At 38.3% G+C, this 20,524-nt stretch overlaps 1 protein-coding gene across 8 annotated transcripts in view; it reads left to right on the plus strand.

Moving 5' to 3' along the window:
* Positions 1 to 20,524, plus strand: part of fam53b (family with sequence similarity 53 member B) — a 105,457-nt gene that overhangs the window by 47,598 nt on the left and 37,335 nt on the right. For all 8 annotated transcript variants that reach the window (XM_048608908.1, XM_048608909.1, XM_048608902.1 and 5 more), the window contains exon 5: positions 5,586 to 6,373. In XM_048608908.1, the coding sequence (XP_048464865.1) occupies positions 5,586 to 6,373 (788 nt within the window). The remainder of the gene's footprint in view (positions 1 to 5,585; positions 6,374 to 20,524) is intronic.

Genomic DNA, 20,524 nt, shown 5'->3' on the forward strand with positions numbered 1-20,524 from the left:
CGGGCCTAGACCATTTCTGAAGAAGGGTCTAGGCCCGAAACGTCAGCCTTCCTGCTCCTCTGATGCTGCTTAGCCTGCTGTGTTCATCCAGCTCTACACCTTGTTATCTCACCTTACTCCCAATAACTTTGCGTATTGAGCCAATGAACAGTTAAGCCACAGTAAAAAGATTCAAAACCCCAATCACTGTTGAGTTGGCTGTTATTGCCGCAGCAGTGAGATGAGACCTACAAATTGCCCTTTTGTCTGTGCTAGGTGGAAGAAAATCAACTGTGCTTCCAGTTCTGACTTGCTATTCAGTGACTTCTGTGAGAAGTGAGCATGTACCTTTGAATTGAAGATTGTGTTCAATTCTGATGCCTTCCATGTTCGATGCCTTATGTTCTAGACATAAATAGAGACCGCATGCATGAAAGCAGTCTAAGACTCTACCCGAATCAGGAATGGAAGCATATTATGAGGAAAGATAAAGAAACTGAGCTAAAAATTGAACTTATTCTTATGATGTGAAAACGTATTTTGATGAATGTTCATACTGCAAGCTGGTTTTACCGAAATGCATGTTTTGGACTATATTCCCATTGCGCTATTTAACACTGGTATGGAAGTGGTTGTAAGGTAGTTTGAGGTACTGCATTTATCCCACAATTGTATGTTCATTTTAATAAAGTAGATTTCATTCCTCCAGGAAGGATTTTGAGATCTACGGACAGGAAATTATCTTTAAAATGAGGGAGGAAAATTGGTTCAATATCTAATGCTGTTTAATGACCTGTTTTCTTTAATTATTCTGATGGTGCTCCTCTATTGTTAGGTCATCTGACCATGCAGCTCAAAAATAAAATTCCAAATTGAAGAAAACAATAGGAACATTACAAAATTTCCTCCAAATTATGTATTGTGAAGCCAATACTTGGCACTGCTGAGTAATATAAGTGAAACTTAGCAATAATGGACAAAACTGAACTAAAATTTTGCACCCTTCCTCTTGCTTTTAAAACTACTCCATAAGTTACAGGTTCTGAAAGAGGTCATGTTGAAGTTGCATTAGTGTCACAATCTGTGGTGGAGGTGGGGTGTTCTACACTAACCTTCCTATGAAGCAGAAGTATTTTCTATACGCTAGGAGTTCTAGTAATTTTGCTTGACCAGAATGTAGGTGCACGTCTTGCTATTGTTCACTAAACCATCTTGTTAACCAAAAACGGTGATGTATTCTGCACCACTGGTCATTAGATCGGTCCTGGACAAAGTAAAGACAAGGGAGGATTGATGGCAGCAAACTATCTCAAACAACCCTTAGTCTGAACTAGACACCGCAGACGGGACAGATACCATGAGATGTCAGTGGTTACAATCTGGATAATATCATAAAAACTAAATCTGTTTTTCTGCTATTAAAGACCAGCCAACAAAATTAACATATCTCACATTTAAAATTCATGCTTAGATTTTGAAAAGTATACAACCACATTTTATTTTGGGATTTACTTGTGTAAATGTGAATTTTGCTATCCTTTCTGAATAATTTTTGTCAAGTTATATTCCATGTGTGTGTATATTAGAGAGGTGGATTGTCGTCTTACACTCCTGTGCAAAATTCACATTTCTCCTTGTCACTTTAGTAATTTGTCATGAATTATTCCCTGCTTTAACTTGCAGGCAAGTAATCTGTTCCTAGATCCCTTCTAATCCATCTGCAGCCAGTATAATGGAGTAGCCCAGGGTGATTTTTGGGATTGATTTTTCTGAGAAGAATAATCTTAGCTTTATTTAGTGCATTCTCCTGTGGCTTATCCAGAACTGTCAGTTTGCCTCATGATGACAGAGTTACAGGCTTGGACATGTTGTGGCATGAATGCACTGTGTGCTGTGTTACACATTAATCAACCTTGTAATTCTGTTCCGGATCAAATAACAAATGCTATATAATACTGTTTTGCAGTATCCTGTCTCCTTCCTTTTTGACTTGTCAAATTGTACCACTTGATTGTTCTTTATAATATATTGCAATCAATTTTAGATTCAATCTGTTTCAGAGCCATTTGTTGATTTGAATTATGCAGATGAGCAGAAAATTTAAAATAACCTCTATGTTTGACTCCTAAGTTATATTAGGGGTTGAGAGAGCTTTCTGAATTGAATACACGATCAATATTTGAAAAAATTTTGAATTCATACTTGACAAGGGCAGATAATAGGCACGATAAAAGCACCTTGCATCTTCATAGAAGTTAATATTTAAATGAAACTCTCATGATGACTATTATTTTAAACCAATAAACACAATGTTAACAATGTAATAAATTATTCAATTGTGAGCTAATATCTTGCCTTTGATTTAGAATAACTTGTGTTGAACTCACAACTACTGAAGGCAATAATTATTGTTGTATATCAGTCATTCATTCAGCTGTTTAAACAATTCAATTCCTATTCAAGTAAAGAAGAAACAGATTCTTATAGTACTCTTGCATATAAGACTGATTGGCTATGTCACTTGATCATGAGACTAGTAATAGTTGTTCGCAATGATGTAAAATAATTATGGATAAGGAATACCATACAGGCCACTTTGGATCATCCAACTAAAATGATTTTTAACTTTGTCAATTGGAGCAAGCAACTTGACCTTGAGTGATTTCAGGGCTTTTGCCTCTAATATTTTACCAATATATGAATTATTTTTATATATTGAATGCTTCATAAGCCCACCTTTTAATATTGCCTGCCTGGCAACAATACGGTGGGCATGGGTTAGATGCCCAATTTTACACCTCACCTGATTTCAATGGAACATAAAATTTGCCAGTGCGTTAGTTAGATGTCAGATCGGAACCAACTCTGTTCTTGCTGGGTAGGTCAGCTATTGAAGAACAAATTCCTGGTATCCACCCTAAATTTATGTTTTTTATTAGTTTGGCAATATAAATGCATCCTGAACTCAAATTTAAACCCCAGAATCATTTAAAAATTGTTTGTAAGCTGTAATTTACAGATTTCTAGATAGATAGAATCAAAAAACATCTACAGTACAGATGAGGTCATTCAGTCTGTCAAGCGAATGCTGTTCTCTGTAGGGGAAGCTCAGCTGGTCAGTTTGACCCAATAGAGCATAATGATTTGATTTATGAAACAATGAATAAAGTTCTGCACCTGGTTTAGTCTATATTGTTAATTATTTTTTGTTACTCTGACAACACTTTACATTCATAAATGCCTCCTTTCAAGTTTGAAAAACATAAATTTCTCTAACCTTTCTTCAAAATGCAGATCATCGCCACAAAGGATCTTCTGGGTACAATATTCACCCATTATGATTCTTTTTTGTTGCAAGAAATAAGGGAGAAAAATGATACGCTTATTTAGCACTGTTTGGTGTGCCATCATTGTTGTATTGTGGGCAAATACTCAGTGCAATTATTTTGGTCTTAGACAAGAATTCATTAAAATTCCTTGTCTAGAGCCATACAACCTTTTTATGTCTGAAAAAACTAATGAGGCATTGGTTTCTATCTCCTCTGAGAGATGACACCCTCAACAATGTTGGACTCCTGTAATACTTCACTGATATGTTAGTATAAATTACATTCTCCATTGTGTAGGTTGAAGTCACTTGGAACTGAGAGTCCAGTCACTAATCCAAACTAACAGTGTTGTTCAGAGCACTTTGGAACTTTTAAAATACTGTTTGACTCTCAATGTTTAAGTTTAATATATACAGCATGTGTCGAAATTTGCAGGGTTTGTTATGGAATGTTTTGCTTCACAGAACCATTAGTCATAAATGTTGTTAAGCAGCCATTTTTGGCAGGACAGAGCTATTTAAGATTGTGTTAAATTGAGATCACCAAAAGAAGAAATACATTCAGTGAATGAACCCATAATTCTAAACGTAATAAAGAGAAATGCCTTTACACTTAGCAGCATCTCTTAGTTGTTTCTTATTTCTCTGATACATTAAAGCTAGTGTTTAGAATCATGGCAATATGAATGAAGCATCTAGATATCTACCACTTTCGTGGCAGAAGATTGTGCAAAAATATGCCACAAAAATGCCTGGTCCCAGATCCTGTTTAACAGTAATTTTAAAAGAACTGAAAACCGGGTAATAAGTGATTACTGAGAGATACTGTTAAGTATATTGATATATTGTGAACACGGTTAGGATTATTAGGCATGTCTGGGGAATGTACTTCCCTTTTTAAATAAATAAATCAGTGAAGATGACCTGCACTAAATCATGACACAACCTCACACACCTAAGAACAGTATGCTTGTTGATGCGTTGGTAGGAAAACCACTAACACTGAGATTCTGTTGCTAGGAGAGGAAAATTAAATATTTAGTAATTATTTTCAGCCAAGGAACCCATTTCAGTGTGGGTAGGCTGAAGTTATTTACTTTTTGAAGGAACTTTTGTAAGTAGCATTTCCTCAACACAACTGCTGTTATTTATCGGCTTGCTGCTGATGATCAATGAAACAATTAACATGGTGAGTTTCCTTATCTGATTCATAATTTGCTGGAGCAATGTAGCATGGAGAATATTAGCCTAACCTTTTAAGTATTCAAATTGACTTGTAAGTGGCAAATCACGTCTGATGAACCTGATTCGATTTTTTTTTTCTTCAATGTTGTGGACTGGGGAATGTCCTTCAACATTTTTCATATGAACTTTCAGAGGCCGTTTGACAAAGTCCCTAGTAAATAGCTGTTAACTTAAGTTGAAGGTCATAGAATAGAAGCAAATTATTGACAGTGCTGGGAAATTGGCTGGCTGAAAGGTGACAGGAATAATGAAGAGATAATCGAAATAGCAGCGTGTGACTAGTCTTACCTGGCAATTTCTATTATGGGATGTCCAGCACAATATTTATTAACAAATAAATACAGCCACAAATCCGAACTGTTGATTATCTCGATCGGTGCTATTGAAAGAAATGTGTATGAGGTGGGGTGGCACAGTGGCTCAGTGGTTAGCACTGCTGCCTCACAGCGCTCGGGACCCAAGTGATTTCCAAGGAGACTGGCTGTCTCCTTGGAAATCACTCCCAGCTCTGGCTGCCATATATCTGGTGGCCAGACCCATAATTCACCAAGGGGTTTGGCTTTGCTTCCAGGAATGAATATTCAGCTATAAGATTTGGTGGTGTGGTCAAAAATTCAAGGTAATCCTTTCAGGAGTGACATCAAGAAGCCCTTATTCACAGGATGGTAGAAACATAATTCTCATCCGAACACAGCTTTTAATGTTTGAGCAGTTCTTAAATTTTAATCTGAAGTTGATCAAATCTTCAGTGAGCCCAAGTATTATGGGATATGGAGCAAATAGATCAATGATCAAATGGAAGTACAGACTCAAGGGACTTAAAGGCTTCTTTTTATTTCTTGATTCTTAGTTAGTTTATATAAAACTCTTTTGAAGGATTAAAGTATAAAATTATGCTTACAAAACAGATTTAAATTAAGATGTATCATTCATTTTGAAGTATTTATTTCCTTTTAGAGCTAATCCATGCTGCGGCATCAGGGTTCAGACTAATGAAAACCTTTTTGTGTTTTGTTTCATTTAAAATAAAAAGAAGGGGATCGGTGGAGAGACATCAGCAGGAAGTGTCAAATTGACCTTGAGCACACCACCAATAATCTGGATTCACCTTGGACTTGTTTGACCGGTTCGGAGAACTGTCAAGTGAATACAGTCTGGCCAAGTGATTCAAATCCAGCATCTACTGTGACCAGTTTAATTAAAGACCTCAGTCTCAGTGATCGAAATGGTCATCCGTCAGCACCTCCCAGCAAACGGCAATGTAGGTCATTGTCATTTTCAGATGAACTAACGAGCTGTCGGTCACCATGGAAACCTAGTGGGTCAAAGGTCTGGACTCCAGTTGATAAAAGACGCTGTCACAGTGGGAGCAGTGTTCAACATTGTTCAAATGGGGTATCTACCATGCAGAGGAGTTCAAGTTTTAGTCTGCCTTCAAGATCCAATGTTTTTTCATTCTCGTGTGAACCCTTGGCTACCAGTAACAGTTCTGTGTGCCCTCAGGGAAAGGGCTTTTGGACCACACCCACTTTTGGAAGGTTTGAAGATGATTTGCGTCCTGACTCCAGTTCAGGAGTAGTGTCCGGGGTCGATCTACTGCGACCTCTTTCCGTATCTCATGAGCAGATATCTGTGCTGGAGTTTGACACGCCGTCCACAATGAGTACATCCGCCGCAACTCCAGAACCTGTGCAGCAGACCAGCCGACTGCTCCGCTGCAGGTCACAGCCATGTGTCCACAATGATCAGAAAGTTGGGATGAAACGTCGTAGACCAGATGAAGATCAAAGACCATCACTTGACCTTGCCAAGATGACTCAGGTATGAGGTGTCAATGTGGCAGGCTCTAGGCTCAGGCTGATTTTCATTTTCAACTTCCTTTCACTCTTAAAAGCACGAAGCAAACTCGAGTAATAATGGAGTATAAAGCACATTGATGTATATGCTACTGTCTATATTACACAGGATATAAACACATTGGCCTATATTATATTATAGTAATGAGGGCAAAATAGTTGATGTTCACCTTCTTTACTCCTCTGAAATTGCAGCAGCCTCTGGTGCCTGTGTGTATGGAGTTAAATACAAATATCCAGAAGTTATTGTCAGTAGTTCTCTGATGGTTTCCAGGACTGCAATTGATAAAAGAAAAAATGCTTGAGCTGACAAGAAACCAGGTCAGAGGTTACACATTGCCAGGTTATACTCCAACAGGTTTATTTGAAATCACAAGCTTTCGGAGCGCTGCTCCTTCATCATGTGACTGAGATGACCTGACAAAGGGGCAGCGCTCAGAAAGGTTGTGCTTTCAAATAATCTTGTTGGACTATAACCCAGTGTCGTGTGATGTCTGACCTTGTCCCCCAGTCCAACACTGACACCTCCACACCATGACAAGAAATCATTTTAGCTATTTGTCTCACGATGAAAACCTTCTGAAAAATAACATCTTGTTGAATGAGCTAGAACTGGGGTTTATTGGTGTACTAAGTTTTTTTTTCTATTCGTTCATGGGATGAGGGTGTTGCTGGCTGGTCAGCATTTATTGCCCATTCCTAATTGCCCAGAGGGCAGTTAAGAGGCAACCACTTTGCTGTGGGTCTGGAGTCACATGTAGGCCAGGATGGCAGTTTCCTTCACTAAAGGACAGTAGTGAACCAGATGGGTTTTTCCAACAATCGGCAATGGATTCACGGTCATCATTAGACTCTTAATTCTAGATATTTATTGAATTCAAATTCCATCATCTACTGTGGCAGGATTCGAACCCGGATCCCCAGAACATTACATGGGTCTCTGGATTAATAGTCCAGCGATAATACCACTAGGCCATTGCCTCCCCATGTTCATAGTTACTGTGAAACAGTCTTATTGACCCTGAATAATTTTTTTAGGAAAGGATAAATTCCTCTGTTGTGATTAAAAACTAAATCCACATGATTTCCAAAATGCTTCTCTTATAAAGTTTCTTGTTGTCCTAACTGTTATCTTAATCTGACCAGTATATCTCGATCATTTATCTTGCTATCACTAAAATTTAAATTAAAATGGAAAGACTTTGGCCATCTTTACTTCCTGCATTGCTGTCTTTGAGAATACTTCAGTATTATTGGCTGCTTACTTTGCTTGATAACATTCCTGTTGCTGGGCATTTGATTCTCATGACTCGGAACTCGTTTCAAATGGAGGTCAGAAAAGAGAAAATCTACACCTCCGATATTGCTCGATCATGGTGAGCAACTTTCTTCAAAGTCAACAGCAAGTGTAGTTAGTTTGCCGTTGACTGCAAAATCCAGGCTATTGAATATGATTTGTGTGCCAAATTCTATAGTACATAAAACATATACAGTTTGATTGTGATCACTTGACTTTTTCACAAGATGACATTGAGTTACCAAGAGACAATTATGTCAACTTTTAATAGGAAAGTAAAAGACTGTTTGAATTTAAAACCGATGGGGATCAGTATTTATGTTTAGGCACTTGTGTAGTAAACAAATCTAAAGGTGTGAAATAAACTGCAGTGTTTCCTTTATTTTTGAGTTGGGTTTCCATGTCATGAAGGGACTGCCCAATGTCTTCACCCTCATATTATCTTAACATAATATCTTTGCCTCAAACATTACACTTGCTATACATTTTAAATCGTGTTCTTCACTTTGTGTCCAGTCAAAATTATAGTTGTTTTCCTTTCTTCAGTATCAATTTTGCTCCTTCTAAGCTTATTACAATAGCCTAAGTATTGAATGCAGTGTTGTGACTTCAGTGAAATTCAGCTGGGTGGAAGCTGAACCTGTGTTCCTTGGATTGGCTTGAGTTTTGGAAACCAAGCTGAGACCATCAAAATCGAGCATAAAACAAAAAAGTCCATGACCTCTAAGCCCTTTTTGTTCTGGTAATAATTAAGTAGGAAGTGGATGGACTGAGCCAATGACTAAATCATCAATGGCCCAGGCAGTTTATAATGGATCCCAGATGCAAAACCATTTTCAGTTTTTTTAAAATATGTAAGTCGTGTTAAACTTTTTTTGCAATGTCACAAAATAATATAGTCAGTGATGTTGGTGGTTATGCAATGTGCTTGGGAGAAGGGAATCCTACATATTTCTGCTTTTCCAATTTGTACTCTCTGCTTGGACAGGGCTTTTAAGTTAGTGTTGGGTGAAGGGTTCAGGTAAAGGAAATTTCAGAAGGCCAAAGAGAAAATTTTGAGAGTGCAACATGCATAAACTCAAGCAGTATATGATAGGAAGGGGCAGAAAGTTAACAATATAAGTGAATCGGTAAATAAGGCCCATGGAAATAATAATAGTAAAATAATATTAAATACTTTTTACTTGAAGGTGCAAAACATCTGCAATAAGACAGCTGAATTAGTGGCAGAATAAATAACAGGGACAAACAATTTAGATCTAACCATTGTTGCATATGTAACGTGACCACAGTTGGGGGAAAACGATTCTAATATATCCAACATTACAAAAATCCTTAAATGGAAAATGAAGAGGTTTAGCTTTGTTGGTAAAGGTTGACACCAGAACAGTAAAGAGTAAGACACCTCGTTCAGAAGATCAAGAGTAAAATCAGTACAGATGGAAATGGGGAATAGCAAGTGCCATCAGAGCCCCCTTCCCCTCCCCCATTTCTGAAGAAGGGTCCCGACCCAAAACGTCAGCTTTTCTGCTTCTCTGATGCTGCCTGGCCTGCTCTGTTCCTCCAGCTCCACACTGTGTTATCTCAGACTCCAGCATCGGCAGTTCTTACTGTCTTTCCATGAAACATTGGTGTGAGTAGATTATAAACTCCCTGAAAAGTGGCTATACCAGCGGAAAGAAAACTGAAGAAGAAATTGGAGCTTGTAACCAAGGTGATAATTGTGAGAAACATTTCTTATGAATTGGACCCATCAAATTGAAACAGATAGCCTTGAAGCTGTGTTTATATAATACTTTCATGACCATTTCCAAGAGCAATACTTTATGGACCCACCTAGGGACAAAACTCTTTTAGAACTAATACTTAAAAATGATTCAAGTTAATTGCCATGTATTTTGTGTTCAAGGAGCATTCAAATTCAGATATTTAATATTGCAATAGCAACTCATCAAATTCTGTCATTTTTGAATAATTGCCTACATTTTTAGTGTATCATTAATATTTTATTACTCATTATCTGAGATGTTTTACACCAGACTTGTATAAAAATGAAGCTTCAGGAACCCAAAGCAGCTTCTGTGCTCCAAGTTTGACTGCACTTTCCACCTTTTGAGGCTCCTCTGAATCTTCAACTTCAGAAAACCTTCTTGGAATTGGAAAATCTGCAATAGCAAAGTGAAATGTAAAGTCCTTTTAATGTCATAAAGTTTCCATCATTGTATGTCATTATATTTACTGGTCTACAGTTATAAGGGTATTTTCCATTGGGAGTGGCTTGCTAAATTATTGGACTATTAATGGTTGTTTAGAAAATATAGAAATAATTCATCCTTTTCTACTACTTGTCACTCATGAAATGATTTTAATGTAGACCTCTCTGCTTTTCAGCACAGTTTGCATTCTCCAATTTTGCCTCTCCTTTTATTGGCGTAGATAATTTGGCAATGGTTGGTGCGGGGTGGAGGGTTGTTGAACGGTTCAGAGATGTTGTTCATAGTTTTAATTTTCCCCCTCATTCAGTTCAAGTTAGGTTGATTTGCAGTATTCTTTAAAAGAGGTGCATTTATTTTTTAGGCCATTGTTGAAGCTATCCAATACATTTCCACTGCAGTTTAAGTGTAATCACTGCATCATCAAATGCTTTTTAGATTGAAAGTATACTATGAGCAAAGATATTTTCTGATGTGTCAAAAGTCTTGCTGAACAAAAATATGTTTTCTTCATAGCAAATACATTTAGTAAAGGTGTCAAATTAGTACAGTGGTTGGAAATTCAGCAATAGTGGTACGTTTTTCAGTAAAATACACTTGTGCTTTTTCCTTATCTGTATACAAAATGATGGTTATGTTTGTGCATAGATCTTACAATTAGTTAGCTCTTTGTATGTGGCTTGCATTCATAACAGATGTGTTTCATTGGGTCAAGGTTAGTTCCACAGTGGATTTTCAGACACATGCTAAAAAGGTTTTAATCAATACCTTTGGTCTAAGGCATTTGAAGATTCCTGTGGAACTTGTTAGGAAACGTTACTCTGTTATCACAGTAAACAGAAATAGGCAGCATTGTCATGTAATCAATTGTTTGCTGACCTTTCTGTAGTTTCTGAATAATTATCAACTGGTTATGATGATGATGATGATAGAAACTTTAGAAATGCACATTGAAAGACATTGACTATGAACTACTGTTAACTCCAGTATTTATAAAACCATTAATAATTTAAGTGCCAATGCTATTTACAAAGGGCAGCAAGTGCACAATGATAACACTAAAACATGTATATATGACTGACAATGATGCTGATTCTGTAATCTGATGAAAACTGGAACCTTTCTGGGAACTTTAATGTAACTGAAAGCATTCTTGCTTCATACCTCACACCATAAAGTACAATATTATGATACATTTATTGGGTTGCAGAATGAAATTTCATAAAATTCAGCGTTTGTGACAGGTGTTTGAAATTGGTAACAATAAAGTTTAAAAGCTTCAACTGCTGTGACAATACTGTCTACTTTGAGTAGTAATATTTAGTGAATTGAAAGTTTCATTCAGCAAACACCAAGTACGAAAATATTGATCTCCAATATATTTACTAGTAAAGCTATGTCTAAGACCTTGCCACAGGCATCATCTTTTCTTGTCTCTCCTTCCACTTGTGTTGCTTTCATTTTGCAAAGCAGCAGTTCTATAAATTCCACAAGCTGGGTGAAGGTTACTGGTCAACTTAGTGCTGTATAATACTCCTGAACTATGGCTATAAATGTAAGAACTACATACAGTATCGTTCTTTCTCATTGTAGCCTTTCTGGGCTGTGCTGGTTACTTTGAGTGCTGTAAAACAGTTAGTTAGTCGGAATCCCTTGGTAGCCCACAGACTTTTGATATTTTTGGATTGTGTGCATCAGGCAAAAGGGGAAACAGGCATTACAGTTGTTAATTGGTTTGTTGAAACTTCAGACTACTCTCATATTTTCCAACATCTTTCCTACCATGAATCATTTACAGGTGTGAAGTGCATGTGCCTCTGCATCCTTCTAAGATAAAGTGCACTTCCATGGGCTGGAATTCACCTTTCCCTACTGGCAGGTTCATGAAATCCAGCGAATGGCTTACTGCTGCCTGTGACCTGTTTGAGATTTTAGGGGTGGAGTACTATTGCTGTCACCTGCTGCTGGGATTATAGAACTAACTGCCAGCTATCCAATTGAACAGCTGCTCTATAAACTGAGAGTGTCGATTTAAAGCAGTGGTCTCCAACCTTTTTAAGCAGAAGATCACTTTTTTTTCAATTTAAGTATAACTCAGAATTTACCCTAGTTTGTTCTTAGTGCTGTGAGGAAGATGTAAGACTTGGACTTGATTATCTTCATTTGGGAGAACGCTATCTCGCAGAGCTTTGTGGAATTAAGCTTTTGCTTTAAAAGTACAAGCTAATAGGAGTGGATATTTTTCTGTTTACACGTCCCCAAAAATCACTGCACCTTGAACTGACTTTCAGTTCACTATAATTTTGCATAGTGATTATTTCTGTATTGACTCCCATGCTTTGTAAATCAAACACTTGAAGGAATTGGTTACCAACCCATCAATGTCAATTTGAAGGAATGGATTTGAGACAAATGTGACAGTATTTTCCATCATATCTAATTCCTGAAATTACCTGTTTGATTCCTCTTCTAACTTCCGCAAGTGTGCACAGAAATTTCTGGGTTGAAGCATTTTTCTTTGATTTTTTTTCCGAGTATTTTTTTCCAGACTTGGGAAGTGTTGAAGTGTTTTATTTTGTAATTAGGAGGATCACAGATCCAGCTTCAATATGAATGCATTTGCTGCATTGATAATATGTGCAAAGTCTCTGTCCTTTCCCTAGAGTTCACGGTTCAGCTCATTCAATTTTGATGCTATGTCGGAAGGAGTCTAAACGTTGAGCAACTGCGCATTGTCTAACAGCTCACTGCAGATTTCATTCCTTGATTTAAGAAAAGTGACAATTCGGGGCGTCAGATCTGAAGACCTTTGCAGCACCTTCCCTCAACGTACCCATCACACCTCTGCATGGAGGACTAGTTCACCATGGGCAGCATCAAGTTCTGCTGAAAAGATTGATTTGAGAAAAGTTCACAACTTTACTCATGAATGCTTTCTGTTGGATTATACGATGGTAACTGACAAAAGAGGGGAAATGGGGATCATTTTTGCGAATGCAACAAAGTCCACATTTGTGCCTAGCATGGCTGGTGCACCATCAGTTGTGACGGAAACCAATTTCTTGATTGGAATGTTTTTTCTCAAGCACATATCTTTTTGAATTCATTGTAGAATATCTTCACCCCTTGTTCTCTCTTTAAGGGCAAAAGGGAGTGAAGATCTTCTTTAGTTGTTATGTCCTCAAAAACCATGTGCACAAAAACAGTCAGCTGGGCTGTGTTGGTCACATGGATGGATTCTTCGAATTGCATTCCCAGGAGCATTCACAGTCCATCAGCTCGTGCTGAGTTGCGGTTGATGTTGAAGCATCAAATGACATGCTCAGGATTGTCGTTATTATTTTGTCTTTGTTCTGAAAGTCTTTGAATGCTGAGTCAGCATCTACAGTTGTTGCTGCCTTAATTACTTTGCACCTGTGAATGATTTTTTATGTTTTGCCATATGATCCTTCAAAGCAGGCCTAACCTTTTGCTGCTAATTTAGGAAAAAAACATTGTTGAGCGTTCATAACAGCCTTCAGCTGATCAGCTTTGTCTGAAGCAATCTGTTGAAGAGAAAGCTACCCTTGAATTTACCGTGCATCATTGTATGGTGTCATTCCAACTTCCCCATTTTACTTATCTATATACTTCAGTGACATATAACACATTCACATCCGAACACATTCAGTTCTCTGACAAAGGGACAGCATCTTCTGTCATCTGTATGTGTGCAACCACACACAGAAATCCCAAAGTTGCTGTCAATGATATCCCTCTAACTCTAAAGGCAGGACACACTGTTGAAGAGTTTGCTGATGGAAGTCAATTAGAAATCACTGAATTGATGTGAACTTCCACTTTCTGCCTTATGAATTGAGGTGTACCTGGGGATTTAAAGAGCAAGCCAAATCATATGTACAGCTGGACACCCCCTCTAGCTAATTTTATATTTGTAGATTGTTAAATTTATCCATTCCATTACTAAAAAAAACTAATTCTTTAAAAAATTGGTTCGTGATATTTCAGCCATATACGTTTGAGGTGTATTACATGCTCTTGGGCTCAGTGAAAAAATTTGCAATGAGAGGTTTTGATTTCCAACCCAATAAAGTGCTGAATGCAAAGCTCAGTTTGAAGTGAACTGCGTTATCTTTCTCAAAATACTGTGTAGAGTATCCCTAACTGAGTTTTTCTTTAGGGATTCTGATTGCCAAGTGGACATCTACTTGTAACTGTGAAAAAATAATTTTAAAGATTTTTGGCTTCTTGACATTTAGTGTAACTTGTAAATTTAAATGGGTAAATGCAGCAAGATGTCATTGGACACCGACATCATTGCAATGATTATGGAACTGACCAGCTCAAGGGGTATTTCCAGGGTTTCAATCTGATCTGGCTAATCCAGCGAATCCCTTTGTCTTGTTAAGGCAGGCATAACCATCTGTCCAATACATACATTTAGTACAAGATTTTGAGGACACTTAAAACCCTTCCCCAGCCCAGTGTATTCTTTGTTTTGGACAAGTATTTAATACTTCACAGCAACCACAATGTGATGTGATACCACTTGAAGGTCACTTTTGTTTGCTGTGTAATGGGTTTCTCCTTAGTGAATTTTGTTGCATTCTTGATGTGTTTGTGTGTTGGCATCATATGTTCTTGTTACTTGCTGACCGCTGTGCCGACAATAGATTAGAAAAATGGTTAATTAAAGGCAGCAGTACGAGCTGAAATCGAGAGCAATGCTGGTGGGTTCCAGTGTTTTTTTTATTCAAGCCAATGTGTGCAGGGCTGTCATCTCTACAAAAGGGTTGCTGTGTTTGAGTTTCCATGACTGTCTGAAACATGGTTTCCACCTCTGTCATTGTCTTTGGATAACTGTTGTTTCCTTCTTCGGCTTTTGCAATCCTTTTGAACTTTGAATGTGATACCTAGATTACAGCTGCGACAGCCTCCTTTCTGCTATTAAGTATAGAACAGTTGTTTTGGATTCTAAAGCAATGATTTGTACACCATGCATTTTTCTCCAGTGCCTTTCAACAGAATGCACAATGCAGCAGACACGGTCAGCATACAGCGCTCTTTATTGTCACATAATCTCGCACAATATCTATCCAGATGTAGAAAGCCATTAGTAATATTTCACAATGATACTGACCCTGTATTCCTGCCCCTTCTCACCACATGCAAGGGTAATTACTGTCAGGGTTTTGTTATGTCTCGTAATCTCTTCACTCCCATGGCTCAAAAACCGTAACCATCTGAAGATTATCTGGTAGAAACTGGCAGAGTTCACACCACCTCCACTATAAAGTGAGTATACAAGCCAGTTCTGATTTTGCATAGTTTCTGTTTTGAGCTTTCGGGTAAACTTAATATATTTTAATGGCTTTAAATTTTTAAAAAAATCCCCTTACATTAAGAAAATTAAGAAAAGTTCTTGAATCTGAAAGTAATTGCATCATGATGGACTGGGTAATAATGAGATGTGTTTCACACAGATCTTTTTCTTTATTCCTTGGGAATCCTGGAGATACAATTTGGAAAGAAACAAACAGAATGATTATTTGGCCTTGTATAACCTCAGGAGTTTCTGGAAAATGTGTGCTGCAGGCTTGTATGAGTCAAACTGTTCACTCACAATACTTGTCTTGAGATTTTTATTATTCACACGATGGTCATGAGTTTAATTTGTTACATAAGCTATTTTGCTGCATTATTAAATTGGTTGAACATGGTGATGTTACTCTATCACGAAGCATATGTTCTCTGAAGTCATCTTCAAAATAATTCAAATAGCGAAAGGCACTTTGCAATATTTAGATCTGTGGGAGACAGGGAGTCTGCCAATTTGTGAATCTTTCCTTTTAAATCAATTCATGTTGCTTTGAGCCAAATGCAAAAACTTACCAATGAGATTCCAACTTCTATTCAACAGAGAACCTCCCACATCTTCCCCTGCACCACCACCCCCAACCCCAAATTCAATTTGACAGTTTACCTGGAAAGAACTTGTCAATAATAGAATCAATTTTCACAAGATCACCTGCATTCACTTCCTCTTTAAGATGTGTCATTTGTTGCTGCAGAGCCTACGTCTTAGTTGAAAACCTACATTCAAACGATTGTGAAAAGATTGGTTAGAGTTTTATAATGTTATTTCCTGCTCATTATATTATGGGAATGACTTTTAAGGCCAACGCCTCTATTGAGGTATAATTTGAGTGCAATGCTTGATTAAATCTGTATTTATCACCTCAATACTGTCCACTTAGTGGACCTTTTAAACCTTCCAAATTGTGGCTAACAAATGGGTGCAATATAAAGGAGAATAGTCGCTTAATCCTTTGCGTCATTTCTGTCCCTAAATATGACTGATATAAACTTGCTTCCTTCTTGCCTTATAGATCTGAAAAGGGTGTCACAGTACAATTTAAACACAGATCAGTATCAGGGGATTTTAAATAGCCATTTCCTTTACTAACACTACGCAGGATAGGAAAACCTGGTTGACTAAAAATGTGACAATACTGTATGGCTCCAAGCGATATCATCAAGGGAAGGTTTTTATTTTAGATTTCAAATAAATGAAAATTGGTTTTGTTACTGTACTTGTTCTAAAAAGGCCTTTAGTATTTTACCTTGGCCCAGATCTGTCAGTCTGTGTGTGATCCAAAATGCGTGTTGGGACCCCATGGAACTCCCAGTGTCCAGATTCATGGGAATTCACAGGATGTTTTGGACTTCTGCTGAGCAGGCACAGCACCACCCCTGCCAGGACCTTCCAAAAATGTCTCCGACTCCAAGTTAGAGTCAGAGGCCCTGTACAGTTCTGACTTGCTTCTGTGGATATTTGTCCAAGAACTGTTAAACAAATTAAAACCTTCTAATACTTGGGTAGCTACACAACAGACAACCCCCACAACTCCCAACTCTTGCCCCCCATGATCAACTTCCTGACCTGATGTAATTAAATCCCATTACCCAACCGTGTGTCCTGAACTTGACCCTGCTTGGCCCCACCTCCTGATTTAGTCTCTCACTAACCCCGCACCTCCCACTTACCCCAAGCCTCAGTGCTCTGACCTAAAATCCCCCACCATACTTCCCCTACCTACCCACATGACTGTCACCCTACCCACTTACCTCACCCACCCTTCCCCCGTACCCATGTACTTCACCCACATTCATTCACAACCATACTGAAAAATGGATTAAATGTTTCAGAGTTTGTCAGTGTGTGTTAGTGACTGAAGGCTGATCAGAAGACAGCAGCTAGAGCTGTAAATTAGAAAAGAGTGCATGGCATGGCTTCCTGACAATTCAAAGCTATAAAGAATAATTCCAGTGAAACACCTCTTTGCATTTCTGAAGAGGTTGGCATCATAGGACTGTGCCAGTGGAGCTCCTTTGAGGTAGGAAAGCAGTGAGCAATCCAACAGTGATTATCTCTTCAGGGAGATTCAAGCAATTAATGGTAGTTGTGTTTAATACTGTGCAATCCCTCCCCCACCGCAGCAGCCACTCCTTTATTTTTCCCAGTATGCCTCAATGAGAGGAAAGAATCACTAACACCCTTTGAGACCAACTGAAGTCATTAGCTTGCATGTCTCAAAGCAACAATTGTTTACAGCTGCAGAATGGGAATCTCATACTCCCTGACTGTGGGTCTGCCTTGTATCACTAGAAATTAAAGTGACACAGTCAAACCAGCACCACCTCCTCCTCCCCTGCACCATCATTTCTGAAACTCACACCTGTTTCTCCTGATCTTCAAAACATTGTTTGTCATCAGCATATTCTAAGGTAGACTGCAGATTATTGTTTTTGGGACGCTGCTCAGAGTCTATTCAGAGCACAGTATTGCAAGCTCATTCACAAGGTGACATATTTAAAATAAACATGAAAACATACAACCCACAGTTTCTAACTTGTGTCTTGTTTGCTCATCTGTTTGGGTATTTGATCCTGTATTGTATTTATCACTGAAGACATCTGTGTCCACCCCAGACCTGCCCGTATCCCTACTTCAGCCTACCTGTTGCTAAAAACCACGGCCATGCTTCTGAAATTGTTCCATAACTATTGCCAATGTTCCCCGGCCGCTAATCCTCAGTGTTCCATAAACTTCGTCTGATCCAAATCGCTGCTGCACGTTCCTATCCTCCACCCAAACCGTCTCCTTGTTGACCTACTTTAACCCCTTGCCAAAAATGATCATGCTCATTTTCAAAACTCTTTGTGCTCTTTTCCTCCCTAATTTTTTTAACCACCTCTAGCCCTATAACCCCCTCTGAATTCTTTGTTTGTGCATGACTTCCTCTCTTTGCTGTATGATTGTTCGCCAATCCCAGTTCTTGCTCTGGAATTGCCTTTCTAATTTGTCTCTCAAGCTCCCTCTTCTCCTTTTCAGCCTGTCCCTAAAATGTAGCAGTTTGACCATACTTGCAATCCCCTTGATACTTCCTCTTCTAGGTTGACATTGATTCTCTGAATCCATTACTTGTGAAACATTTTGAGATGTTTTCCATGCTAAGATGCTATATAAATGCAGTAAATTGCCACCTGTTTAAAAAAAAAAATCCATTTGACTCTATCTTGAGACTGTAACAAAGCCTGACCTTTTAGAGGAGCTGGTACTGTTAAGACCTCCGCTCTTGATGGCTGCAGTAGTATTAAATCCCAAGTGGAATTATGCAATGTCTCCTTCAAGTTACCTTTGGGCAATCCTAGGCGATGGAAATTATTCCTATTGTGTTTTTATTGGTCATAGATTTACTTCTTTCTTTGGTACTGTAAACAGACATGTTAACTTTTTGAAGGAAATGTACAACTTTGGTCCCACAGTAATCCTACAGAACTCAACAATGATCTGTGTAAGTGCTGAGATTTTGTGGTATGTGGGATTCTGATATCAGTACTCTTGCTCTGGCCAGGTTCCAAGGTCCATAATGGAGTTATGATATTGGCTGGGAACACGAGAACAAAACTATTCTGGCATTCCTGGGCAAACTGAATGGCATTTATCTGGCAACAGTGTTTTAAGCGATTTATATGTCGTAATGTTGGAATTGCCTCAAGGTCAGTATGAATAGCAAATTCTAGCTGGTGAATGCCAGATTGGAACTGTAATGATACACTCTACATTGGCAGGATCAAATTTTACTTTCTGAGCCATTAGATAGATGGACAATACTTCCATTATGCAGTATTTGCCTTCAGGAATTTGGGATTGTGTCTATTTCTTGTAAATAAGAAAGTCAGCTAAGTGGTTGGAGAAGTAGGAAGATTGGAGGGATTTGTCAGGTATCAACTAATGTACATAGAGTGCATCTGTACAGTATATAAAACTTGATAATCCTCTTACTGATATAGTATCCCTCTTCTACTGATGTTCTTGGGCATCTTCATGTCTTCCATTTCAGCAGCAGTTTCTTGTTATATATCCTGACCTGAGCAATGCAACAGGGATAGTGAGGCCAAAAACTAGAGGGCATGGGTTTAAGGTGAGAGGAGAAAGATTTAAAAGAGGGGCAACTTTTTCACACAGAGAGTGATGTGTGTATGGAATGAGCAACAAGAGGATTAAGTGGTGGAGGTTGGTACAATTACAACATTTACAAGGCATCTGGATGGGTATGTGAATAGAAGGGTTTGGAGGAATGTAGGCCAAATGCTGGGAAATGGTTCTAGATCAATTTCAGATATCTGGTTGGTGTGGACAAGTTGGCCCAAACGACCTGTTTCCGTTCTATATAACTCTATGATTCTATATGAAGGAACTATGTGAGCTCAAACATTTAATCAGTGTTTCCCAAATCTTTTCCCACTGTGACCCAATTTTAAGATTTGAAAATTATTGCAACTCCCATGTGAGTGATGGTGGCAGTGATGGGTGATGGGAGAGGGTGGTGGTAATGAGAACCCTTATGAGAGTGAGGGGGTGGGGTGGATGGTCAGCCATTTTTTCATAAGAACTTTCAACCCCCAGATTTCAACTTGAGACCCTGATTGTGGTCTTGACTGCACTTTGGTAAGCCCTGCATTAAATGCAACAAAGTCACAGGGTCCAACCATCTCTTTGTTGCTAAGACTGGTTTTTAGTTAATTAATCCATTTACATTTGCCCTGCAGGTGGTGGTACAACCACCTATTTATATGAGTGATGGTGAGAGATTTGTTGTTGCCATTCCCTTTGCATTCTGCTACAAATTGATGTAATTTAAAGCAGTATCATTTTAGCAAGTAAGGATTTCTTGCCCGTTTTCTGAGCACCTAAACTCTATTACTATATAAAAAGTGTTGAAACACTTCACCATACCACTTGTACGTGACATCTTTTGATGAAATGATATTTAGCTATCCGACCTGTTCTGACTTCCCAGTGGCAAAAGGTTTGACAAGAATGTTTCAAGTAAGGAGCAGTCCATTCAGAGTGGTTTATCACAGTGAGAGAAAGCTGACTGCAATGCTCATGATAGCACTCAATTGGAAGCAATTGTAAAAGGTACACCTTTTACTTTAAACAGATTGTGATGGATTTGGTGTCATTTATGTTGCCGAATACTGCCGTTGATGGTGCTGACACCAAAAGTTCTCTCCACATTTGTCCAAGTGACAGTGT

Source organism: Rhincodon typus, chromosome 20 (assembly GCF_021869965.1).
Source record: "Rhincodon typus isolate 14 chromosome 20, sRhiTyp1.1, whole genome shotgun sequence".
Lineage (NCBI taxonomy): Eukaryota > Metazoa > Chordata > Chondrichthyes > Orectolobiformes > Rhincodontidae > Rhincodon > Rhincodon typus.